We start from the raw sequence: 26,736 nt of genomic DNA, 5'->3' as shown, positions 1-26,736 counted from the left end.
GCTGGGTGGGAATTGCCTTTCTCCTCTGGTCACTTTGGCTTAGATAGATCATTTTTATATTCTAGAGCAGGGGTCAGCAAACTTTTTCAGCAGGGGGCCGGTCCACTGTCCCTCAGACCTTGTGGGGGGCCAGACTATATATTTTTTAAAAAAATATATGAATGAATTCTTATGCCCCACAAATAACCCAGAGATGCATTTTAAATAAAAGGACACATTCTACTCATGTAAAAACACCAGGCAGGCCCCACAAATAACCCAGAGATGCATTTTAAATAAAAGGACACATTCTACTCATGTAAAAACACCAGGCAGGCCCCACAAATAACCCAGAGATGCATTTTAAATAAAAGGACACATTCTACTCATGTAAAAACATGCTGATTCCCGGACCGTCTGCGGGCCGGATTGAGAAGGCAATTGGGCCGTATCTAGCCCCCGGGCCTTAGTTTGGGGACCCTGTTCTAGAGCTTGCCCAAACTCCCTCCGAGTGGCCACATGACTCCTTTCTTCTTACAAAAATGGGTCTCTTCCAACAAAGCTGTGCCCTAACAGAGTTTGGAAGGAGGAAATCCATACTTTTGAACCTCCATTCCTAGGTCAAGAGAGTCTTTAAGTAGCCTCTTCATCTCAAAATTTCCCCAATCACCCACTACGGATATCAGAAGCTATGTTCTTCCTTGATATTTGCATAAATGTTTGATGTGGTTGAGGGAGGACACATTCTACTCATGTAGAAACACACTGATTCCCGGACCGTCCGTGGGCCGGATTTAGAAGGCGATTGGGCCGGATCCGACCCCCGGGCCTTAGTTTGCCTACCCATGGTTTACAAGCTATTTACGAGTAAAAGCAGGAAATCAAAAGATCTTGTTCTGCTCAGAGAGAATCAGGCCAATCTTTAATTAATTTCTTCATAGCAACACATTTTTCACAAGAACCGGAATATACAAAATGACGGATGTCATAGATGTGGCCTGTGACCAGGGGCGTACCCAGGATCAAAACTAGGGGGGGGGGGCAAGCCATGGTCGTTCAGGGGCGGGGCCAAGGCATGGGAGGGGAGGGGCCATGAAGTGGGAACGTGGGCGGGGCTACATCTGCAGTGATCAAGGAGCCCAAGAAAGTAAAATCTCTTACTCCCTCCATTTCTTCCCCTTCTTTCCCTTCCATCAGAGGTCTATTTTCCCCTTCCATGGGTCTTTTCTTATAACGAAAAATTCATCCAGCGAATCGCGGTTTCCCATAGGAATGCATTGAAATTCAATTAATGCGTTCCTATGGGCAAAAAAAAAATTCAAAAAAAAATTCAATGCATTCCTTATAAGAAATTTGTTATAAGGCAATCTGCATTCATTATAAGAAAAGACCCGTGGAACGAATTAAATTCGTCTAGCGAGGCACCACTGTAGCCCATAAATCAAAACCATAAGGGAGGAAAACATAGGGGTCAGGCTGAGTCCAACCCAAAGGCCAGGCGGAACAGCTCCATCTTGCAGGCCCTGCAGAAAGATGTCAAATCCCGCAGGTCCCTGGTCTCCTGTGAAAGAGTGTTCAACCAAGTTGGGGCCAGTACTGAAAAGGCCCTGGCCCTAGTAGAGACCAATCTAACCACCTTATGGCTCGGGATCTCCAAAATGTTGTTATTTATGGACCTTACGGTCCTCCGCGGGGCATACCAGGAGAGGCGGTCCCGTAGGTACGAGGGTCCTAAGCCACATAGGGCTTTAAAGGTCAAAACCAGAGTGGTGGGGAAAACCAGCCAGATGGGCGGGGTATAAATAAATAATAACAATTAATGACATCAAGCCCAGTGACAGATGCTGCGTCAGCTATGCGACAGCGGCCGCGAGAATGTTAATCGCAAAAAACTGGAAAACCACAAGTGCCCCCAGCAAAGAAGAATGGCAAGGAAAATTACTCAATTATTACAATTTGGCAATAAAACATGATGAAATCAGTAGTAAAAAAAAATAAAGAATCAAAAAGCAATTGGAAACCATTTTTAAATTATTTACAAAAAAAGTTAGAAATCCCATACAATTTTTTAGATATTTAAAGGGCTCCTTAATAATTAAATTTGGCAAAAAAGGATACAAAAAAGTTTATAAGAAATTATGTAGTATTATAAAATTGAAGAGTAAGGTATGCAGAACAACCAAAAGGAATAGTGGGACGAGTTTAGACATGGTTGTGAAGTCAATGGCTGGGTTAGGGGGGGGAGGGACTTAAGGGGATATTAATGGGTGAGAACGGAATAAGAACAATGTACTCATTACAGATGTATTACTCATTTTATTGTATCGATTGTACATAATAAAGTTTTATTATAATAATAATAATAATAATAATAATAATAATAATAATAATAATAATAATTCTCCTTCTCCTTCTCCTTCTCTCCTCATCCCTAACCATTGGGCAATGTTGGCTGAGGGAGTTAGAATACTACTAAATCTGGAGGGCCACATGTTTTAAGCATGCTGTTGGCCTGGCTAAGAAATGTGAGAGTAAGGCTCCTTCAGGAAGTTGGCTTGGAGGAGCAAGGAGCCAAGTGCTGAGGCCAAAGCAGAGAGAAGGCTACAGCAGAAGCCCAAAGGTTGATCGTGATAAAGGCCTTTTGTCAAGGCCCTTGGTGCTAGCCTCAGTTCATTGTCTGAAAAAAAGCAATAAAATGTTGGGTTTTTTTGTTCCAATGTAGATGGAGCAGTGTGTAGTTTCTCATTAACCCATAGCCTCTTCTATCCTATTTAAACAAAACCATCTGTGTGAAAACCAGTAAGTCTTGGAGGGCTACTGGGCAGGAGCGGAGAGAGACTACTTAGAATTTGGGGCATAAGGGAGGGGGTGCTTCTTTGTGGACCTGTAGTCTAACTTTACAATTATTGAGTGCCAATGATATTCTCTGTGGGATATAGAAGTGACTTGGGGCCTTACCAAAGGCTTTAGGGATGGGCATCTCTGGTCCCTCCAGCAAGCACAACTCACTCTCCTCTAAATGTGAGAGATCATGATGTTATCCAGAGGAAGAATTCTCGTTTCTACCACATTCTGACCTCATATGCAACATCTCGGGTTTGGAACGGGGCCAGGGGTATCTGTGAGAACGCTCTCCCTTTCAGTGGATTGAGACTAGAAGGGGCCTCTGCATAGGGGGAGGATTCGGCAACCGAGCAGCTGGGGCTTCCCTGAACATTCACTCTGTAAATAGTTTATAAAGTTTATCCTCTATTATGAACATCCATACCAACCTCCAGATCTCTTTCAGAATGCAATCCTATACAAATTCAGTGTTGCTAACTTCTTGAATAGCAGTGAGTAGGGCTGCATGAAGTACACCAGGAGACAATGGCTATCTCAATGCTTTGTGATCATGACTTTCATAAGGGAGTTTTGCACTGTGTGGAAAAAGTATGTTCTACTGTCAGGCTATTTTAATAGAACCTCTTGAACTCTACAGAGTTACGGCAGAAGAAGAGGGAGAGAGAAATAGCCACTTCTTTAGTGTCATGCATAACCTTATAAACTTCTGTTATGCCCCTCTTTTTATATTCCTGAATTAAAAAACCTCAAAATGGTGGAGTTTAGTGGCTGATCAGACCACCAGTCCTTGTTGGTGGGAGGGGATTGTGCAGGGTGAGAAAAATACCCAAGAACTATGCCTCACTCTAAAGTTTTTATTTCAGCAATAACATTACAAGTTTAATGAAGTTCCTTTTAATAATCCCAACAAGCAGTCTACTAAAACAGACCATGTATTCCAGCAACATAGTTTGAATTTTAAAATGACCTTCATGCATACTCAAGCACTCTCTGTGCTGAGCTCTAGGAAGGGGATTCCCAGGGGGTTCCAGGCATTCACCCAGGGGCTGGGCTCCCTTGGACAATTGAAGACATGGTAGAGACTGTCATATCTTTAAGAAATATGATTTATACCCATATTTAAACCTTGAGTCCACATGATGAACAAACATTAAAGGCGAGTCCTTGCCCCAGTGAGCTTACAATCTATTTGAGAATGGGGGTGGTAAGCAATAAAGGGGGAAGGAAAAGTCGAGGCAAGGGAAGGTTTCGATGGATTAATGTGAACAAAGCTATTTCATGTACTTGGGCTTTGTTTTGACTGGGATACTGGGATACAGAATTTGATGAATACACAGGGAAGAGAGATGCCTTTCAGGTCTAGCAATGGTGCTTCAAACGGAGGTCACAATCTGGCTTTCGTCATAGTGCACCGGCCAGCCGCCTTCGCAGCCAATGATGATGTACCTGGGCGAAATGTTCTCCTTGTATTCGCACGGTGGGCGGGTGGAGCCCCCACGGAGCGTGCAGGTGGTGACTCTGAAATGCTGCCGGCTCTTCCGCAGCTCCCCCGAGGGAAGCCCTCCTTCGGCGCACACGGCCCGGATCTGCCGCTTGGAGCCGTGGATGAAAGTGTTCACCTCCTTGCACTCGGGTTTGGTCAGGCCACGGCTGCCCATGAGGGTGTTGCAGTATCGGCCGTGGAAGCGGCTCCTGGGCTCGTCTCGGTGCTGGCTCAGGAACTTCTCGTAGCGGGGGTTGTTGCCACAGGATGACTCGCAGAGTAGATGGCTCAGCAGGACCGCAAGGAATAGGCAACAGGCGCCTCTGGACAGCCTCATTCTTCCCAGCACCTAGGATTGGAATATAAATCATAATGCATAATACAGAATACATATTATAATGCATAAAATAAGTTATGGCAGCAGATAAAGAAATATAAAAGGAACATCACGGACGTAAGAATGGGAAGCCAAAATGCAAGAAATTATTATATTGAAAGTGAATTGAATAATGCCAATTTTTGTGTAAAACACACACACACACATACAGTGGACCCTCAGGTTACGTTGCCTTCGGGTAACGTAACTTTCGGGATGTGAACGCGGCAAACCCGGAAGTGCATACTTCCGGGTATCGCCCCGCGTGCATGCGCAGAAGCACTCTATTGCGCCGTGCGCGTGTGCAGAAGTGGCGCCTCATGTTGCGGACTTTTGGGGGTATGTAAGGATCTCCCGGAAGGGACCCAGGTGGCACTGTGGTTAAACCACTGAGCCTAGGGCTTGCTGATCAGAAGGTCGGCGGAGTGAGCTACATATGCACAAACACACATAGACGGACACACAACTGAACAAATGTCACCTCCTACCCTCAAGGCCAGGGACGCGGGTGGCGCTGTGGGTTAAACCACAGAGCCTAGGGCTTGCCGATCAGAAGGTCGGCGGTTTGAATCCCTGCGATAGGGTGAGCTCCCATTGCTTGGTCCCAGCTCCTGCCAACCTAGCAGTTCGAAAGCACGTCAAAATGCAAGTAGATAAATAGGAAGGTAAACGGTGTTTCCATGTGCTGCTCTGGTTTGCCAGAAGCGGCTTTGTCATGCTGGCCACATGACCTGGAAGCTATACGCTGGCTCCCTCGGCCAATAATGCGAGATGAGTGTGCAACCCCAGAGTCGGTCACGACTGGACCTAATGGTCAGGGGTCCCTTTACCTTTAAGGATCCCCCGGAATGAATTAAGTTTGTATCCGGAGGGTCTACTGTGTGTGTGTGTGTGTGTGTGTGTGTGTTATGTACTAAGCTTGGATCCTAGAACAATAGGCAGGTAGGATCCTAGAATGCGCTCATATATATATGAATGAGAATTATTCCTTAGCTTCAGAACCGCTACTTTAAGGTCATTTACAGAAAAATCCTCCAGATGACCTCTTTAATCAGTTTGCACAAAGCTTCTGTGGAAGTTAGAGGTCCTCAGATCTTCATAGAGAAGTTGTTCTGATTTGCTTTCAGAGAGGCAGGGATGGGAGAATCAATTTCAGTTACTCTGTTTCTTGTCCCCCCCCCCCCCATTCTTAAGTTAGGTTCTCCACATTTTCACATCAGTTTGCAAATTCTGTTATTATTATTATTATTAAAGTTCTCATGATGTCAGCATTCTCATGTGAATTTCTCCCAATCATTGATATGCATTTTTGCTTAATATTCACATTTTGGAAAGCTGTTTCCTGTAATATAAATATGTTATCTTCACTACAAGACAGTGGTACCTCGGTTTACGATTGCTGCGGTTTGCAATCGATCGGTTTACGAACACCACGGACCTGGAAGTGCTTACATCCGGGTTCTGCGGCGCGCGGATGCGCAGAAGCGATCTGCGCGGTGTGCGCATGCACAGAAGCACTCTATCAGCGCTTCGTGCATGTGCAGAAGAGCTGCTTCATTTACGGACTGCTCGAGGAGCGACTGGCTCCCCGGAACCAATTGTGTCTGTAAACCAAGGTACCCTTGTATGTACTTTTTATATGTATCTCCTCCTTCCAGTTATTGTTCTCTCACACACACAGATATAACAAACTTTTTTGTCAACTGAGGAGGGAAGGATTTGACCATTTCTCTTCTCTCAATTTCACATTTTCCCAATTTTAAATTCAGCTATCCACATTTTCACCAATTCATTATATATATAAATTCATCAGCATTTTAGTGTATGTTCCTCCTAATAAACACATTTTTATCTGCAGTTTTTATGAATGTACACATTTTTGCAAGCAATTTCCTCTGATGCAATGTTTGCCATCGGTTCCTTTCACTAACATCTTCATTCATGCACAATTTATCCTAGTATTTACATTTTTGTAAGCTTTCGGTTGGAGTACTGCACACCAAAATTTCGGATAAGTGAACATTTTGAGAGATGACTGCATTTTAGTTTGCAGATAGTTTCAGAAAGTGTAAATTTCATAGATTTCTCTTTAAATGAAGGTATCTGAAGAAGTGTGCGTGCACACGAAAGCTCATACCCAGGGCTGGCCCTACGTGCAGGCTGGGTGGCGCAGGGCACCACGGCGCTGGCCTGCCAGGAGGGCGTCGCAAGCTGCGCCCACCCGCTAGCCGGCTGGTCCGCCGCGCAGCTGCGCCCGCCCGCCGGCCGTGCAGCAGTGCCTGTGGCAGCCGCGCTGCGCGCTGCGCCCACCTGCCCACCGCGCTGTGAAACGGGGCGGGAGGGCACTGGAAGGATCCGGCGCACCACGGCGCCAGGGGCGCTTAAGACGGCACTGCTCATACCAATGACAAACTTAGTTGGTCTGTAAGGTGCTACTGGAAGGAATTTTTTTTATTTCATTCTATTAAGTCAGTTGGTGGTTTGGATGAATAGGCAGAAGACAGTTACAAAACACGATTGCAGGACCAAGGAGGTCTTAGCTACTTGCTCAACAGGAAAGATCAGGAAACCAGAGGAGATTCGGACAAGGTAAGGCATCTCCTTTTTTGGAAGCTTGTTCCAACAAGAGCCTTGATCTGTTGAAGAAACCCAAACTGTCTCCACCCCCCCCCATTCAATAACCATTCTATTCTATTCTATTCACTTCACCTGCTCCATGTGGTATTGGGCCCAAAGAAAGTCAATTTGTACTTCTGCCAAATGCCAAGTGCTACAAGTAGCATCTCTGGCAGTAGCTGCTCCCATTTTAAACTTTGTGATTGGAAAAATTCAGCTGTGGAACATCTTATGGGGATGAAATGATGAGGAAAGAATGGCCAGTCTAATTTCTGGCATTCCACATCCTAGTCCGACACTCTTAACCAATTCACCACACCAGCCCTCTCTTTGTCTTTCTTTGAGAAGCAGCAGTAACTGTGTGCAGGTAGAATTAGATCAGGGGTAATGGGAGATTAGCATCAGGGCTGGCAGCCTGAGGCGGTTGCCTCAGGTGGCAGGATCCCACTAGGATCTGGGGGCAGCAGATCCTGCCACTGCACCTGCCGGTTGTGGAGGCTGCTACACTGCCACAGCAGCTGCCATGGCAACCTACAAAGATGGCACTGGCATCGCTTCTGAGACCCGTGGCCTCAGCACCATCTTATACACAGCCTGAGTCTCGCATCAGCAAAGAAGTCACCACCCTCTTCTCTCCCTTCTGCCTCCCTCAGCTAATGTTGCCATGCACAACAGCAAGGCAGCCTCCAACCCTCTTCTCCCATCTTCTCCCCCACCCACAGAATTCTACCTCGCCCAGTGAGGGAGCACCCAACCTTTATCTCCTTTCTTCTTCATGTTTACACCCAGGCTTGCAGACCCTCCAAATGTCCCCATTTTCCAGGGACAGGCCCAGAATTACAGAAGCTATCCCAGTTTCTTATTTGATCCCAAAATGTCCCACTTTTCTGTGGGATGCCTCTATTTTCGTCAGAGGGTATGGGTTCAGATGACCCCTGAGCCAAGGAGATAAGTAGCCATACAGCCTTTACTATATATCTGAAGGCAGCCCTGTATAAGGAAGGTTTTTTTTAATGTTTAATGTTGTGTTGTGTTTTTATACAAGGTGTGACTGGAAAGTTCGGTGAATGGTCACAGAAATCAGACAGCAAGAAATATTTGAACATACAATCGGCATCGGAAACCCACAAAATGCTCACAATTGTGTATGGAGATGAAGCTGTGACTCGAAAGACAGTGTATGAGTGAAATAAAAAAAAATTCCTTCAGTAGCACCTTAAAGACCAACTAAGTTTATATTTTGGTATGAGCTTTCGTGTGCATGCACACTTCTTCAGATTTCGTGCATGCACACGAAAGCTCATACCAAAATATAAACTTAGTTGGTCTTTAAGGTGCTACTGAAGGAAATTTTTTTTATTTTGCTTTGACTCAGACCAACACGGCTACCTACCTGTAACTAGTGTATGAGTGGTTTAAGCATTTCCGTGAAGGGCAGCAAACCATCGAAGATGACCCTCGGTCTGGCAGACCACCGATGAGCAGAACAGCAGCAAATGTTGGCAGAGTTCGTGAGTTATTGATGCAGGAACAATATTTGTCCATCCAAATGATGGCGGAAGAATAGCATATTCCGCGTGAAATCATTACTGAGGATACTGAGTTGTCCCACCTTCCATATTCTCCCAATCTGACCCCACCCGATTTATTGCTTTTTCCAAAACTGAAATCTGCACTGAAAGGGCACAGATTTTCCAACATTTCACACGTCCACGCTGCTGTGCCGAGGGAACTGAAAGCAGTATGAAAAGAGGACTTCTCCAGATGCTTCCAACAGCTCTACAAATGTTGTCAACAGTGAATTGTATCAGAGGGGGGCTACTTTGAAGGCCTATAAGGTATGTATGTTTGAATATTTCTCGCTGTCCAATTTCTGTGACCATTCACCGAACTTTCCAGTCAAACCTTGTATATGTTGGAAGCCACACAGAGTGTTTGATTTCCCCCAATCCCCCAATCGCTAGGAGGTTATGCAACACTGAACTTTGCCCCAATATCACCCTGATGTGCTTTCCTTCAGCCATCTATTCCATTGCCCTTTCACTTTCCTAACTTCAAAAAGGTTTTAAAAGCCAATTATGTAAAAGTGGACTTTTTTATTTTTATTTTTGCTCTGCAGCAATTAGGTGCTTCGTTCCACTTTAATCGCACAAACCTAAATTTTTCAGTATGCAGTTGAATCCCTTCTGCAAAATACTGACAGCCTGGAGGCGAGCCGATTGCCCTGGGAGGTTGAAATTTCCCCCCGCCGTTGCTTGATTGTTACCATTTCAGGCGTCAGATTGGTGACAGTTAATTGTTTTGCACAGAAACTGGCCTGGGTGTCCTGTGCTGAAAGCAAGAGGGCTGTGTCGGGGGGGGGGGGGTGGTGATGTCATATATCACATTGGAAAATAGAGGGGGAGAAATGTGGGGGAAGTGGAGAGCAAGTGAATAGTGTGTCCTTATTTTTGCCACGAGAGGGCAGTGGGGTGACAGAATTGCTAACCTGGCCTTTGCACAGTGAACACAACCTCTCCCTCTGTGCCCAGAACAGATGTGATGAGACAATTCTAATAAGCATTCATATAAATCAGACAGACATGGAGAAGAGAGGGGCATTGCTTTGATAGCTGAACACATCATTCCCCTTCCCCCTGCAATAAGGTTATAGGTGATTCAGAGGAGGAAGGGCATATGGTGCAGGAAGTAGAAGTCTGGTTCTCCACTGGCAGCCCTGAGTTTCAGATATGAATAGGGGGTCTCACGCCATGGGCTCTTCTAGATGAACTGTTTATTGAGAATTCATTCTGATTTGCTGGCACAATGCTTAGACCAAGACTGTGGTCACGCTCCCAATCACTGTGTATTCACTGTCTTACCAGTGTCGCGTTTTTATTGTGTTTTCACAGGACGTTACCCAAAATGCATTGTGTATCCTGCACTTCGTTATAAATTACTGTGGTTTGAGGTGTTGTTTCTCAATCCAGCTTTGTGCCAAAAGTCACTCCTAATTTTCCTCTAGCAAAAATGTGAACCAGCTTGCCAAGGGAATAACCGTCTATAAGGCTCCCCCATATATAAGACTATTTTGGGGGGCTCAGACTTAAGAAAATGGGGGGAGATGTATCCATGTATAAGATGCCCCCCTAATTTTTGACATTATTTTTAGGGAGAAAAACCTAGTCTTATAACGAAAAAATATGGTACATTGCAAGAAAACAGGACTCAAAAACAGTGGGATCGATTTTGTGTTTACATCGAATCACATGGTATTGTTGGTGCTCTGGTGAAAATAGCCAGAGGGGTTAAAAGTTAGTGCTGTCCCTGGAATCCTTATGGCGGTCTAACAGTCCCTCCCCCTCCATTTTCTCTTTCAGGAGTTAGGAAAGAAAACAGCAGCAACTGGGTGTGGCGGGAGAGATAATCCAAGAACTGCTCCACATGACAATGGAAGAAAGATGCAAATCAGGGTCCTTCAGATAAGGAGGAAAAGGCACAACAGCAGAGGGAAAGAGAGAAAGGAATGCAAAGGACTCACGTTTTCCAAGGGGACCATATTGGATTCAGCTCCACACAGATCAAGCTGCTGATTTTCCACTCTGTTGTGCTTTTGAGCCAATGAAAAGTTTGCAAAAAGTTTCATAACTTTTTCTCAGGAAGAAATCCATGGATTGTGCCAAACTGGGTTTTATATAAACCGTGCCTCTCCCTTCTGGCTGTCATATTGCCTTTTTGGAGCTCTCTCTCTCTCTCTCTCTCTCTCTCTCACACACACACACACACACTTACGTAATCTTCATTCATGCACACTTTATTTACATTTTTGTAAGCTTGGGTTGGAGTACTGCACAGCACAATTTCGGATAAGTGAACATTTCGAAGGGTATCTGCATTTTAGCTTGCATATAGTTTCAGAAAGTGCAGATTTGATAGATTTGTCTTTAAATGAATACAGAATCGAACTTCTCCTGCATTTCTAGTCAACTGAAGTTTGCACAGGTGACTTTGAAGCATACACTTTGAAGCATGTACTCCACCAGAAAAAAAGGCCTTGCCTTCCTGGAGCCATTTTGTTTGCTTAATTCCTAGCCAGTGGAAGAGGACTGTGTCACTCAAGCTTGCATACTATGGTGTGGTTTTTTCCTAGCTCATCACTGATGTTTGGCAACTGATTAAGAGATGGAGAAGCCTCCTGGTCTGCTGCCTGCTACATTTATGAATGAATTTTAAGAAGGAGAAATGTAAAGTACTACACTTGGGCAAAAAAAAAATTGAAAGGCACGAATACAGGATGGGAGACACCTGGCTTGAGAGCAGTACATGTGAAAAGGATCTAGGAGTCTTGGTAGACCACAAACTTGACATGAGTCAACAGTGTGATGCAGCAGCTAAAAAGGCCAATGCAATTCTGGGCTGCATCAATAGGAGTATAGCATCTAGATCAAGGGAAGTAATAGTACCACTGTATTCTGCTCTGGTCAGACCTCACCTGGAGTACTGTGTCCAGTTCTGGGCACCACAGTTCAAGAAGGATACTGACGAGCTGGAACGTGTCCAGAAGAGGGCAACCAAAATGGTCAAAGGCCTGGAAACGATGCCTTATGAGGAACGGCTTAGGGAGCTGGGTATGTTTAGCCTGGAGAAGAGAAGGTTAAGGGGTGATATGATAGCCATGTTCAAATATATAAAAGGATGTCATATAGAGGAGGGAGAAAGGTTGTTTTCTGCTGCTCCAGAGAAACGGACACGGAGCAATGGATTCAAACTACAAGAAAGAAGATTCCACCTAAACATTAGGAAGAACTTCCTGACAGTAAGAGCTGTTCGGCAGTGGAATTTGCTACCAAGGAGTGTGGTGGAATTTCCTTCTTTGGAGGTCTTTAAGCAGAGACTTGACAGGCATATGTCAAGAATGCTTTGATGGTGTTTCCTGCTTGGCAGGGGGTTGGACTGGATGGCCCTTGTGGTCTCTTCCAACTCTATGATTCTATGATTTAGAACTGATGCATTTAGAAATGCTGCACTTGCAAGGTTTGGGTGCTTCTCTGGAACTCTACTTCCATTGATATTAGGCAGGTTGACTTTACATTGGTATTTATAAGAAAATGCCAAAATTGACAGACCACTTAATAACTCACTGCCCCACAGCACCTTTAAGTATAAAATAGTATATTATTTTATGTAAACTGTTCAGAGGGCTTTCTCTCTCTCTGTATGTGTAGGTGGTATGAGAACTTTATTTATTTATTTCATAAAATTTACATGCCACTTGATTGTAGGAAAAAACCTTAAAGCAGTTCACAAAAAAAGTTTCTTTTTGTTAAACAAAATAACTAAATGAATGTAATCCTAGGAAGGTGGGCCATAAAAGCTCAGATATACATATGCAACAAGTAAGGCCACCCCATCTCTGTCCTTGTTTGTGAAATTCCCCTGGTGAAACATTACAGGATGAGGCCCCTCTCCCGTGCTGTGGTAACAAGTCGTTGAGGTTATGATCCCCTCTACCTGTGTGTCTCAATGTATTAAGTCAGTTGGTGGTTTGGATGAATAGGCAGAAGACTGTTACAAAAAACAATTGCTGGACCAAGGAGGTCTTGGCCACTTGCTCAACAGGAAAGATCAGGAAACTGGAGGAGGTTTGGACAAGGTAAGGCATCTCCTTTTTTGGAAGCTTGTTCCAACTAGAGCCATGATCAGTTGAAGAAACCCAGGCTGTCTTCACCCACCCCATTCAACAACATGATATTATATTATACCGTATTGGCCCGAATATAAGCTGCACCCGAATACAGTGGTGCCTCGCTAGACGACTGCCGTGTAAGACGAATTATTCGCTTAACGAAGAGATTTTTTCTAGCGGAGGTTGCCTCGCAAGACGAATTCGTTTTGCGAAAAATTCGTCTAGCAAACCGTGGTTTCTCATAGGAATGCATTGAAACTCAATTAATGCGTTCCTATGGGCAATTTTTTTTAAAAAAATTTAATGCATTCCTATGGGATTCGCTAGACGAATTTTTCGTTATACGAATTGACCCGTGGAATGAATTAAATTTGTCTAGCGAGGCACCACTGTATAAGTCACACCTTTAAAATTGGATGGGGAGAGAAAAAAAGAAAAAAAATGCAAATATAAGCCGCTCCATTCCTCACTGCATATTGGGGGGGGGGAGCCACATTGCGTTGCCGACGACCTTTCCCCTTTCTTGCTCTCCCCGTTCCTGGCCTTGGGGGCAGAGGGCGGGGGGCTAACTGCAGGGCTTGCGCTGCTTTGCTGTGTTCGTGGCTCTGTTTGCCCCACGCTCCTGGTTGCATACTGTAGGGCTGCATGAATATAAGCCACATTTTAACTTTTCACGGTCGGAATCGGGGGGGGGGGGAGTGAGGCTTATATTCAGGCCAATACGGTATTAGCTTCACCTGCTCAATGTGGTATTAGAAAGTCAATTTGTACTTGCCAAATGCCAAGTGCTACAAGTACTATCTCTGACAGTAGCTGCTCCCATTTTAAAAGTTTAATGGTAGGTTTATTGTAGCTGTGAGAGACAGAATAACAACAGGAAAACCCCAGAAAGCCAGAAGACAAAGGTCAAAGATTGTTGTGCATTTATAATGAGTGAAATAAGCATTTGATCCCTTTGCAAAACATGACTTAGTACTTGTTGGCAATTACAGAGGTCAGACGTTTCTTGCAGGTGGCCACCAGGTTTGCACACATCTCAAGAGGTATTTTGTCCCACTCCTCTTTGCAGATCCTCTCCAAGTCAGTAAGATTTGGAGGCTCCCCTTTTAAACTTTGTGACAGGAAAAAATTCAGCTGTGGAACATCTTGTGGGGGTGAAATGATGAGGAAAGAATGGCCTGTCCAATTTCTGAATCCTGGCCTCCCACATCCTAGTCCAACACACTAACCCAGGCATCCCCAAACTGGGGCCCTCCAGATGTTTTGGCCTACAACTCCCATGATCCCTAGCTAACAGGACCAGTGGTCGGGGAAGATGGGAACTGTAGTCCAAAACATCTGGAGGGCCGAAGTTTGGGGATGCTTGCACTAACCAATTCACCACACCAGCTCTATCTTCGCCTTTCTTTTAAAAAGAAGCAGCAACTGTGTGCCGGTAGAATTAGATCAGGGGTAATGGGAGAAGAGTCGGACACGACTAGACGACTAAATGACTAAACAACAACAACAATGGGAGATTAGCATCAGGGCTGGCAGCATGAGGCGGTTCCCTCAGGTGGCAGAATCCCACTAGGATCTAGGGGTAGCAGATCCTGCCACTGCACCTGCCAGTTGCTGAGGCTGCTACACTGCCACAGCAGCTGCCATGGCCACCTACAAAGGTGGCACTGAGGTCGCTTCTGAGGCCTGTGGCCTCAGCACCATCTTATACACAGCCTGAGTCTCGCATCAGCAAAGAAGTCACCACCCTCTTCTCTCCCTTCTGCCTCCCTCAGCTAATGTTGCCATGCGCAACATCAAGGCAGCCTCCAACCCTCCTCTCCCATCTTCTCCCCCACCCACAGAATGCCCTTGAAGGACCAGGTGTGCAGCCTGGAGTCATTTTGGACTCACAGCTGTGTCCAGGGCAGCTGTCTACCAGCTCCATCTGGTACACAGGCTGAGACCCTACCTGCCCGCAGACTGTCTCACCAGAGTGGTGCATGCGCTAGTTATCTCCCACTTGGACTACTGCAATGTGCTCTACATGGGGCTACCTCTGAAGGTGACCCGGAAATTGCAATTAATCCAGAATGCGGCAGCTAGACCGGTGACTGGGAGCGGCCGCCGAGACCACATAACACCTGTCCAAAAGACCTACATTGGCTCCCAGTATGTTTCCAAGCACAATTCAAAGTGTTGGTGCTGACCTTTAAAGCCCTAAATGGCCTCGGTCCTATATACCTGAAGGAGCGTCTCCACCCGCGTTGCTCAGCCCGGACACTGAGATCCAGCGCCGAGGGCCTTCTGGCGGTTCCCTCACTGCGAGAAGCAAAGCTACAGGGAACCAGGCAGAGGGCCTTCTTGGTAGTGGCGCCCGCCCTGTGGAACGCCCTTCCATTGGAGGTCAAGGAGATAAACAACTACCTGACATTTAGAAAACACCTAAAGGCAGCCCTGTTTAGGGAAGTTTTTAATCTGTGATATTTTAATGTATTTTCGTATTTGTTGGAAGCCGCCCAGAGTGGCGGGGGAAACTCAGCCAGATGGGCGGGGTATAAATAGTAATAATAATAATTAATAATAATAATGCTACCTTGCCCAGTGAGGGAGCACCCAACCTTTATCTCCTTTCTTCTTCATGATTACACACAGGCTTGCAGACCCTCCAAATGTCCCTATTTTCTAGGGACAGACCCAGATTTACGGAAGCCGTCCTAGTTTCGGATTTGATCCCAGGATGTCCCACTTTTCTTCGGGGTGTCTCTATTTTCATCAGAGAATGTGGAGTTATATGACCCCTGAGCCAAAGAGATAAGTAACTATACACCCTTTTTTAAAAAAATAAAATAAAATAAAGGTTAAGGACCCCTGGACGGTTAAATACCAGTCAAAGGTGGCTATGGGGTTGCAGTGTTCATCTCACTTTCAGGCTGAGGGAGCTGACGTTTGTCCACAGACAGCTTTCCGGGTCATGTGGCCAGCTAGGTTTCAAACTGCTTGGTTGGGAGGAGCTGGGTCAGAGCAACAGGGGCTCACCCCATCACAGGGATTCGAACCACCAACCTTCTGATCGGCAAGCCCAAAAGGCTCAGTGGTTTAGACCACAGCGCCACCCGTGTGCCAACCTAGCAGTTTGAGAGCAAACCGGTGCAAGTAGTTAAATATGTACTGCTGCGGCGGGAAAGTAAATGGTGTTTTCGTGTGCTCTGGTTTCTGTCATGGTGTCCCGTTGTGCCAGAAGCGGTTTAGTCGTGCTTATGGACTTCCCAGGAAAACAGATCCTGGGTCTAAATCAGGCGTCCCCAAACTGCGGCCCTCCAGATGTTTTGGCCTACAACTCCCATGATGCCTAGCTAACAGGACCAGTGGTCGGGGAAGATGGGAATTGTAGTCCAAAACATCTGGAGGGCCAAAGTTTGGGGATGCCTGGTCTAAATCCTGATGGGGGTTTCCTCAAGTCAGGCCCTGAACACATTTGTTTCCAAAGACGGCGGTGCAGGTTTTCCACCTAATTTCATGCTATATAGCTCAGCAACCTTCTGCCAGAAAGTTGCTATGTGCAGGATTACTTAAACAGGGAACTCATAGGACACCTTCAACTTCTTCATATGACCACAGGCTTGCAAGCTCTATATAACAGGAACTCTAAGAAGAGGAAGGTTGTTCCTGCTGGAGTTCTTAGCCCTGTTGACAGCTGCATTCATTCATCTAGGAGGAAGCCAAAAAGGGAGACGCTTGACAGGTTGGGTAAGTTTGGAGTAATAGATGCGTGCCTCGTTTCCTCAGAAGGCTACAACCAACAGTGATGCATGGAGTTTAGGAATGGAATAGATGAGTCTGTGTGACAGAGAAAGCCCTTTAGATTTAGATACACGTGTGTCCCTGTATCCCTGTAGCCAGAACTCCTGGTTTCTGCCCATGAGTAGTGCTCAGAGGTGAAATGCAACTGGAGATCTCAAAGAGAGTCAAATCCTCTGGATCGAAATATAAAATAGGGACATTATAAGGTCTGAGCTGATTTGGCTTGCCTTGGATTAAGCCAGGGGTCCCCAAACTAAGGCCTGGGGACCGGATGCGGCCCAATCGCCTTCTAAATCCGGCCCGTGGATGGTCCGGGAATCAGCATGTTTTTACATGAGTAGAATGTGTCCTTTTATTTAAAATGCATCTCTGGGTTATTTGTGGGGCCTGCCTGGTGTTTTTACATGAGTAGAATGTGTCCTTTTATTTAAAATGCATCTCTGGGTTATTTGTGGGGCATAGGAATTCATTCATATTTTTTTCCAAAATATAGTCCGGCCCCCCCACAAGGTCTGAAGGACAGTGGAGCGGCTCCCTGCTGAAAAAGTTTGCTGACCCCTGGATTAAGCCAAGCTATTTCCTGACGTTTTCACAGAAATAGCCCTGCTCACTTGTCACCAGATGCAAATATTGTTTTGTATGAATTACTCAGTGCCAGAAAAGGTAGCACTTCTGGTTTAGTGCGCTCACCTTTTTATTGCTGGGAAATTCATTTCTTCACAGCATGACTTGCCAAAAATCTAGTAAGTCAAGTTCTTTCCAGCACATTATCTTCACTCCAGGAAGCGTGTGACCTGCTAAATTCCTGCATATTAAAGGCTTGGAGGTCCTGCCAGGAAAATAAAACTACCAATGCTTTTGCAGGCATTTGTATTCCAAATCACCGGGATCCTCAAGGGACCCACAAGAATATTGCAAGTATAGGGGGGGGGGAGGTCTGCTCTTTTTACCACTATAAATGTGACTATGAAAGGGCAGTGAACATATGTTAAGAGGTAAAGAGATGGGTGGATCTGTCAGTATTGGTTCTCTCAGTTTCTTGTTTTTCTAACCTTAAATTTAGTTCTCCACATTTCCACAGCACTTTGTAGGTTTCTAAAATAAAATAAAATAAAAAGAATAGAATAGAATATTCACCAGCAATTTAGTTAGGGGTAAATAGTCCATGTTTCTGCTGTGCTTTGAGAGGATTGGAAATGGAGAGGGATGATAGAGACAGCGATGGGGTGAGAGGGACACAGCAGCAGTGGTCTCTCAGCAGCAACAATATGACATTTGCCAGGATGGGGTTAGGATGCCCACTCTTCAGCCTTGGCCCACCCCCTTCCTGTTTTTCTAGCATGAACCATAGCTCAATGCAAGAGCATGTGCTTCAAGGAACTGTGTTTAGTACCCAGAATCAGATACTCCAGTTACAGCTGCGGGAGACTCCTGCCTGAAGCCCTGGACTGGATGGCCCTTGTGGTCTCTTCCAACTCTATGATTCTATGAGTACAGCTACTACCGTAGTCAGTGTGGACAGAACTGAACTAGATGGACTGATGGTCTGGTGTAAAGCAACTTCCTTTAGTGCATTGACGGGGAACCTCCATCCCATAGCCTAATAAGGCCCTGCCATTTCCCCCACAAGTAGTGCCCCGCCAAGTGTGGGGCAGATTGCAAAGGAGCTCCCTGGCAAAGGGATCATCGGGTGACTGACAGCTGGGCTGCCCTGCCCACCTGTCAAAGTGACCAGCTTCAGCTGGGGTTGCTCAGGATCTGGTCCACACTAGGCAAAAAAAAATGTTCCTCACTCCTGCTTTAGCATATAGTGCTTAGCATGTGTGTTGCTTTATTATTGCTTGCCTTTGCAGATACCCAGCAGAAAAGGACGCTGCCATGTCTCCCAGGAGCCCTCACCCTCAGGCCCTTCTTCTCCTGCTCGTCCTCATGGTCACCACCCTCCTCCCATGGAGCCAGGCTACATCTTTCGGTGACTTCCTGAAGAGGCACCAGGACAACCCAAAATCTGACTTGCAGAGTGACAGCACCTACTGCAACCTGATGATGCAACGGAGACACCTGAACTGCCAGCGAGGCAACACCTTCATCCATGCCAGCGAACAGCAGCTGACTTCCATCTGCAATTCCAGAGGGAAGATCCTAGATGGGAACCAGACCAGCAAGACCCTCTTCCCGATCACCATCTGCACCCGGGGGAAAGGCCTCCGAAGAGTCTTCTGCAGGTACAAGGGGAAAAGCAAAATCAAGAGGATCCGGGTCACCTGTAAGGAGGGTCTCCCTGTCCACTACATTTCTCATGCTTAAGCCTGGCAGTTGGAAATGGCTTGGCTCCTGGGAGACTTCTGCTTTGCTTGGCCATTGCTCTTCAAGCGCATCTACCCAGAGCAATTTACAAAGCTGGGCCCCATCTTGGCTGCTCCCTCCTGCGTGCTATGCAAATGACACTCTTTGTGATGTATCCCATTTCTCTTTAATCCGCACAGCACATCACACAACTTTAATTCTGTCAATTCTGTCAGTGTTTAAAAGAACGGCAGTGGTGTTTCTTTTAAACTCCAGAATATGTTGTTCCAAAAGAGTTTGCAGCTTACTTGCTTGTTTCCATTATACTAGTTTCCAAATCAAGGGAAGCAGCCTCTACTGCCACCTGCCTATGCAGGATGGTTCAAGAAGGAAGGAAGGAAGGAACAGAAAAGAGGAGAGGAGAGAAACAGAGAGGGGGGGAGGGAGGGAGAGGGAGAGGGAGAGGGAGAGGGAGGGAGAGAGAGAGAGAGAGAGAGAGAGAGAGAGAGAGAGAGAGAGAGAGAGAGAGAGAGAGGAGAAAGACACATTCATAAATCCGTATTAGAATGTAGCAAAGCTTGGGAAGGCTCAATATTTGAAGGGTTCACCAGCATTTGCCAAACCCTTAATGCTCTGAATAATAGAATAATAGAACTGTAGAGCCCTGAGGTTCCAGTCCATCTTCTACAATGAAGGAATCTCAACTAAAGCATCCATGGCAGCTGACCATCCAACCTCTGTTTAAAAGCCTCCAGTGAAGGACTGCCCATCACCTTGCAAGGTAGTCTGCTCCACTGTTAAATAGCTCTTACAATCAGAAAGTTCTACCTAATGATTAGCCAGAATCTCCTTTCTTGTACTTTGAATCCATTGGTTTGAGTCCTGCCCTCTGGAGCAGCAGAAAACAAGCTTGCTGCATCTTCCATGTGACAGCTCTTCAGTTGCTTAAATATGGCTCTCTTCCCTTCTCCAGGCTTCCGTTGAAACTTTTTAGCCAGCTAGCTTTTAATTAGGTTTGGATAATGTGACAGGCACATATTTTGGATTATCTTCTTCCATGCCTGAATTTACAGCTTTGCTAAAATAAAACTGGGCTTCATTCATGCATGAAACTGAGTCCTTGGTTATTTAGAAAGCTCAATCTAAGTATACACAAGATCTCCTGTGTTGCTGGGTGGGCAAGGGAGGAATTAAGGGATAGGTGAGAGCCTGCATTTTTCTTCAGTGACAGTATTACAATGATTTTTCCCATCTCTCTGCTATGTTATTTTTAAAAATATTACTGCCCAAAGAAAGCTGATGTTTATGGGAAGATTGATTGCAAGGAGCTCCCAAAGGATTCCTCCAAATTGGTTAAATGGACAATAAAATGGCAATTGCAATCCACCATTAGCAAGCGTGAAGCTGGATTCAAATATCCTAATTTCACATGTGTGCTATTGGGCTCTGAACTGGTGGTGGTTGATCTGGAACAAGACCTTGGGGTTGTGGTGGAGAGTTCGATAAAGATGTTGACATAGCACATGGCAGCCACAAAAGCTGAATTTCATGTTAGGAACTTCATGTCATGTCTTGGAAATGATTGGACTTAACAGTCAAGGCACTGCATACCCAATTCACTGATTCATATCAATCACAACCATATTTACTGGACAGAAATCCACCATGTATTTTGTATTGGGCACTAATTCCCACCAATGGCTTCCCAGAACACTCACATAACTCACAAAACTGGCTCCAGGTCCTGGGCTAACACTGTTTATTTGTTTAGCAGCAGGCCAGACATAATTTCAAGTGTACCTCTTTAAAGTGGAACTGATATAAGACAGCAGAAAGACAAATCACAGTATTTGTCTGACAGCCAGAAACATTGTGTTGTTGTTGTTTAGTTGTTTAGTCATGTTCAACTCTTCGTGACCCCATGGACCATAGCACGCCAGGCACTCCTGTCTTGCACTGCCTCCCGCAGTTTGGTCAGATTCATGTTGGTAGCTTCGAGAACACTGTCCAACCATCTCATCCTCTGTCATCCCCTTCTCCTTGTGCCTTCAATCCTTCCCAGCCTCAGGGTCTTTTCCAGGGAGTCTTCTCTTCTCATGAGGGGGCCAAAGTATTGGAGCCTCAGCTTCAAGATCATACTTGGAGTGTTAGGGGAAATTCTGAGTGTGAGGCTGCTCAGCCACCCAGCTTGTCAGGCAAGAGCCTGCGGTCCACTGCGGAATAAAGGAAGGAGTCCAGCCACCAACCGGAGCAAAATAGCAAGGTTTATTGCACAACAGGTTCAAGCCAAGACTGAACACTGGGCACAGGGTTACAAGAACTTTTAAAACTTCCCACATAAATCCCAGAACTATGTAATCATAGTTACATAGGCAACACGTCAGAAAAGGGGAGGTACATACAATATTAACATACTGGTAAACAAGATTAACATAAGGTTCAGGGCAAAAGTAAATGTGTGATAAGTACCGGGAGGAACTTCTTGAGTATTCACAGGAAAAGAACAATAAGGTCCAGGAAAAGAACAATAAGGTCCTGGTTTTGCATCGTCTGCCACCTGGGTGGGTCTGCTGATGGAATTACGGTAGGCTTGGCCAACAAAGTGCCTCTGGGAACTTCCTGGAGTCCCTTTTCAAAGGCAAAATAGCGTTGGAATGGAGGAAACTGGGAGTTGATTTTATATGATTTTTAAAACTAGGTAACTTCCCTGAGCTGTCAAGTCGAAAGGATACATTTATGCATAATATTTATAACATTTAACAACTTTAAAGATGTCCCCCCCCCCCCGGTGATTTCCATAACAGGAGTCAGAAACATACTCATTCGTAAATTGCTGACATGCTGTTAAGCCCCATTCCATGCCCAATAAGCACAGGATGCCTTTTCCCAGCGGTGCTGTGGCCCATAGACTGCAGCAGAATGCTGGGCATGGTTTTGCCCAGCATCCTCTCTGTGTTATGGGCTCATGGGAAAAACCTGTCCTATGAGCCCTTGCTGCAGAGGAGAGGGGAAAGCCCTGTCTATGTCCAGCGTGGGTGGGCTAGGGCAGAGTGACAAATGCCTCTTTAAAGATCTGATTCACCGACTATTTGAGTGCCTAAACTGGGCAGCGCATGCTGGCAAGAGCTGCTACTGCCACCTAGCTAAACATGGAAATTTCCTGAAGGCAGATCTTGAAAGGGAGCCCAGGATAGCATTTCTGAGCCTCCCAACCTATGCTCAAAGAGTGGTTAGACCAGGCATGTCAAACCTGCGGCCCTCCAGATGTTTTGGACTACAATTCCCATCTTCCCCAACCACTGGTTCTGCTAGCTAGGGATCATGGGAGTTGTAGGCCAAAACATCTGGAGGGCCGCAGGTTTGACATGCCTGGGTTAGACCCACCCCAAAGCAATGCGCAATTGGTTTCCTGCCCCATGCTGACCTTCTCTGCCGTGATTGGAATCCCCACAGGTGGCAATTCAAGAAAGGGTCCATGATGCGGATTCGGCTAGCTATACTATCTCAGAAAACAATGATCTCTTAGGCCAGGCATCCCCAAACTGCGGCCCTCCAGATGTTTTGGCCTACAACTCCCATGATCCCTAGCTAACAGGACCAGTGGTCAGGGATGATGGGAATTGTAGTCCAAAACATCTGGAGGGCCGAAGTTTGGGGATGCCTGTCTTAGGCCAATAGGGAGCAACATGTACGATTGCTGCTTTTTCTTGTCGCTCCTTTTTCAGCACTCAAACCAGAAAAGGAGTTGGAAGGAAAGCATAGAGGAGACCCTGCTGGTCACGATCTGTTCAGTACATTCATGCCTTCCCCCAACTGTGAGGTATAACGCCTTCAGCGTCCCCTTGTAGCCTCCTGAATTAATTATGTGGGTGCCTTTTCCAGGAAACATTACTCCATGATGCCTCTTCAGCAACAGACCCTCATTTCTTCTCTTCAAGCTGGATCACCAAGCAATGGCGTAGACCAGGCATAGACAAACTCCGGCCCTCCGGATGTTTGGGACTACAATTCCTATCATCCCTAGCTAACAGGACCAGTGGTCAGGGATGAGGGAAATTGTAGTCCCAAACATCTGGAGGGCCAGAGTTTGTCTATGCCTGGCATAGACTGCTGGGCCAGCCTCTTGGAGCATTATATGGATTGGAGAGAAATGCACCTGAGCAGAGATAAAGGAAGACACAGGAACTCACTGAGCAGAAAGAACAGATTTTTGACTACTTGGGCCTTTAGGCTGATCCAGCGGGGCTTATTTGATGTTCTTAATTATCTAGGAAAGGCTAAAGATTGGATCTACCAAATAAGAAAATTACATTCTCTTGTCGTTACAATGATCAGACTGCACCGAGTCCCATTTGTTACCTGAAAAACTGGCTCTTTGCTGGAGGGATGTTATTGGGATGCCATAGCTTTTTCGGCATTCATCTTGATCCTAATCTTTGATATGGGCTACTGTCGCGGTCACTCTGACCTGCACATCACCCCCAGACGTTTTACGGTCTATTGATGATGTACCAACGACAAAATAAAATATCGGCTGTTACTTATAATCACTTCAGACCAGGATAAGGTTAAAGTAAAACGAAGTTGCTTTATTGTGTGTTCATAAGCTTAATGGTTGCAGTACAAATCTTAGATTGTTCCAAATTACAGATGTTCCTATACCGGCCTATTACCTCTAATTATAAATTACCGGCCTATTACCGCTAAAGTCAACTAAATAAATATTTGTAAATAAGCTCACAACTCTGTATCCCGTCTGACTAAAATCCAACATCTATTCTCCACCTCAATATTTTAAACCAGCTCTCTCTGCAAATAACCAACCAACTACCTCACAAGCTCCCACTAACTGACCAACCTCAACAGCCAACTTCCACCACCAACTTCAACTCAACTGACTAACTGACTCCAGGGGTCGGGTTTTTATACTCTGCCAGAGCCCTCCCCCCTGGGTTCTAACAATTCTATTAGGATTAACCCTTAATAACCTGGCTAACTTTAGGCTGATCGCCACAGCTACATATGCACAAACACACATAGACGGACACACAACTGAACAAATGTCACCTCCTACCCTCAAGGCCAGGGATGCGGGTGGCGCTGTGGGTTAAACCACAGAGCCTAGGGCTTGCCTATCAGAAGGTCGGCGGTTTGAATCCCTGCGATAGGGTGAGCTCCCATTGCTCGGTCCCAGCTCCTGCCAACCTAGCTGTTCGAAAGCACGTCAAAGTGCAAGTAGATAAATAGGTACCACTACAGCGGAAAGGTAAACAGCATTTCCATGTGCTGCTCTGGTTCACCAGAAGAGGCTTTGTCATGCTGGCCACATGACCTGGAAGCTGTACGCCGGCTCCCTCGGCCAATAATGCGAGATGAGCGCCGCAACCCCAGAGTCGGTCACGACTGGACCTAATGGTCAGGGGTCCCTTTACTTTTACCTTTACCCTCAAGGTCTAGATCAAGCACAGGGAAGAAGCTGTAGCTCTCCAGACATCTCCAAAGGCTGAAACTCTGAACAAATATACTGTATTTTTCCATGTATTAGACAAGTTTTTTTTTTACTCAAAAATCATGTCAAAAAACTGGGGTTGTCCTATACATAGATAAATAGCATGAGGGGGGAGGCGTGCGCTCTAGGGAGCATTACCTACAGCGGTGTGAGGGGAGCGGCTGCCCACTTTGTCAACCTCCAGCAATGGCCCTGCTGGGATGATGGCACATGTGCAATTCCCCCTAAAAAAAGCTCAACAACTTTGGGCATCTCCCCTCATTTTCATTAAATTTAGTCCCCCCAAAAAGGATACCGGAAAAATACAGTATTTGCTGCAGCAAGATCACTTGCAAAGAAACCCAAGAAACTCAAGGTAAAAAGGTACGTATTTATGGTTATGGGTGTACTATGAATTAGTCATGTATTGTACCATGGTGAAATGCCCATAGTTGAAATGAAGCAGGAGGTTAAACTATCTAATTAGGCCTCAGACTTCTGCGCATGCGCAGAAGTGCCAAATTATGTCACGCGCCTGTGCAGATGTGGCGCTTCAGGATGCAGCCTTTTCAGGTTGTGAATGGGCCTCTGGAAAAGATCCCGTTCACAACCAGAGGTACCACTGTAGAAGGTTCACTCATGATGCAAATATTGTTTTGACTAGCTCAAGGTCACGTTGAGCCAGGAGAGATAAATTCCTGCACTCAGTGAACTGCTCTCTATCCCTCTCTTACTTTCGTTTGTGTGTCTGAAGTTTTTTTCTGAAGTTTTTGTAACAAGCCTTTGCCTTTTTATTAAAGTTTTTCTTTTGGACCTTTGATTCTGCATGGTTCTTTATTATTATTTCTATTATTATTATTATTATTATTATTATTATTATTATTATTATTATTAGATGATGATGATGATGATGATGATGATGATGATGATGTGTGTCAGATACATCCAGTGGAATTTTAGCACTCATTTCTAGGTTGATTACTTCTAGAAAAATATCCGCTTTCAGTCCTATTAGCCCAGAAAATTGGAGGAGTAAAGTGATGAGATGTGAGGCAGAACGCTAGGATACAGTGGCTTCCAGTTGCTTTCCACAATGCAAGATTCCTGCCCCAGTTCTGTAAGGTAGCAGGCACTGTACTTTGAAAGTAACATGAGAAATGGGACAGAAGTTCTAGTCTTATAATCAGCAAAACTCTCACAATTTCCCCATCTCTGGTGGTGCTGTCTGTGACGTTGTTGGAAGAAGAAATCCTACCCAGCTTCAATTTTTGAAACATTGTCAATAATGATGGCATATGGGCCAGGGCTAACGCAGCTGCCCTCTTTTCATCTGCGATGTGAAAAGAACATCCTATATAATAAAGTCCCTGTGTCTCTGCGTCCAGTCCCTGTGTCCGCGCTACTGCGCATGTGCCCCACGGACACAGGGACTGGATGCACACAGAGCCCCATCCCCGCGCACTCCCCGTCCCTGTGCACTCACTCGCGCCCTCGAGCCGGAGGGGGGGGCGGAATGCAGTTCTCTCTCCCTCAATGGCTTCCCCTCCAAACCGCTGTTCCATGCCTCGCCTCCTGACTAACGGCGTGAGGGGAAGAGGGAAAGGGACCGCGAGGGATTTCTCCCTACCCCCCTGAATAGTGTTGAGAGGACATAATGTAAGGCACCATTGGGGATTCCCCCCTCAAGAAAAAGTAAAGAAAGGTGGAGTTATGAGAAGGGGGGTAGTGTCCGAAGAGGAAAGGAGACAAAATTGTGAGGGAAATTGGCGACGGTTTGGGGAGGGGGGAGAGTCCGACTCTGAGGGGAAGAGGAAGTTGCCCCATGTCGGACCTCCTGCCTGCCTCCTTCCCTCCCTTGCCCTCCCGCCCTTCAAACTCTGGCCACCACTCCCCACTCAACTGGAGGGAAGTGCAGCCGCAACTTTCCCCTCTCACAGCTGCTTCTTTTCCCCTTAGCTCACGCAGGCAGCGCATCCCAGAGAAGCCCCGCTCGCTTCTCTCTCTCTCTCTCTCTCTCTCTCACACACACACACACACACACACCGCCCACCTGCCACCACAGCAAACCACTCAGGGGGAGCCTGGGGCCCTCGACGCACATCCCCGCCGGTGGAGGAGGCGACGCCTGCTCAGTCCCAGAGCTTCCCCTCCGTTCCCGCCCGGCTAGCGCCCGTTTACTTAACGGGCTAAATGACACTAGTTAGAAAATAAAACAG

General features: G+C 46.0%; 1 protein-coding gene and 1 pseudogene across 3 annotated transcripts; one reads left to right on the top strand and one right to left on the bottom strand.

Moving 5' to 3' along the window:
- Positions 1–3,663: 3,663 nt before the first annotated feature.
- LOC118094806 (ribonuclease) lies at positions 3,664–11,069 on the bottom strand. The gene is made up of 2 exons (XM_035135491.3): positions 10,819–11,069; positions 3,664–4,655 (listed from the first exon to the last, which is right to left on the bottom strand). Exons 1-2 carry the CDS (start codon positions 10,921–10,923, stop codon positions 4,197–4,199), a joined length of 564 nt encoding a protein of 187 aa, XP_034991382.3. The 5' UTR covers positions 10,924–11,069; the 3' UTR covers positions 3,664–4,196.
- A 716-nt stretch (positions 11,070–11,785) lies between these two features.
- On the top strand, positions 11,786–20,144 carry LOC118095207 (ribonuclease pseudogene; annotated as a pseudogene). Of its 2 annotated transcripts, none has more exons than XR_015946559.1 (2): positions 11,786–11,905; positions 18,600–20,144. The product of XR_015946559.1 is annotated as a ribonuclease pseudogene, transcript variant X2 (transcript). The 2 variants fall into 2 exon arrangements; XR_015946558.1 differs by lacking the exon at positions 11,786–11,905 and adding an exon at positions 16,531–16,692.
- The last annotated feature ends 6,592 nt before the right edge of the window (positions 20,145–26,736 follow it).

Source organism: Zootoca vivipara, chromosome 12 (assembly GCF_965207765.1).
Source record: "Zootoca vivipara chromosome 12, rZooViv2.hap1.1, whole genome shotgun sequence".
NCBI lineage: Eukaryota > Metazoa > Chordata > Lepidosauria > Squamata > Lacertidae > Zootoca > Zootoca vivipara.
This window is presented reverse-complemented; position numbering and strand designations above follow the sequence as displayed.

Coding starts and splice junctions, on each gene's coding strand:
- LOC118094806 (XM_035135491.3), bottom strand. CDS start 10,923: ATGAAACTTTTTGCAAACTTTTCATTGGCTCAAAAGCACAACAGAGTG. Junction 4,656..10,818: donor ATATGGTCCCCTTGGAAAAC/GTGAGTCCTTTG, acceptor TTCCAATCCTAG/GTGCTGGGAAGAATGAGGCT.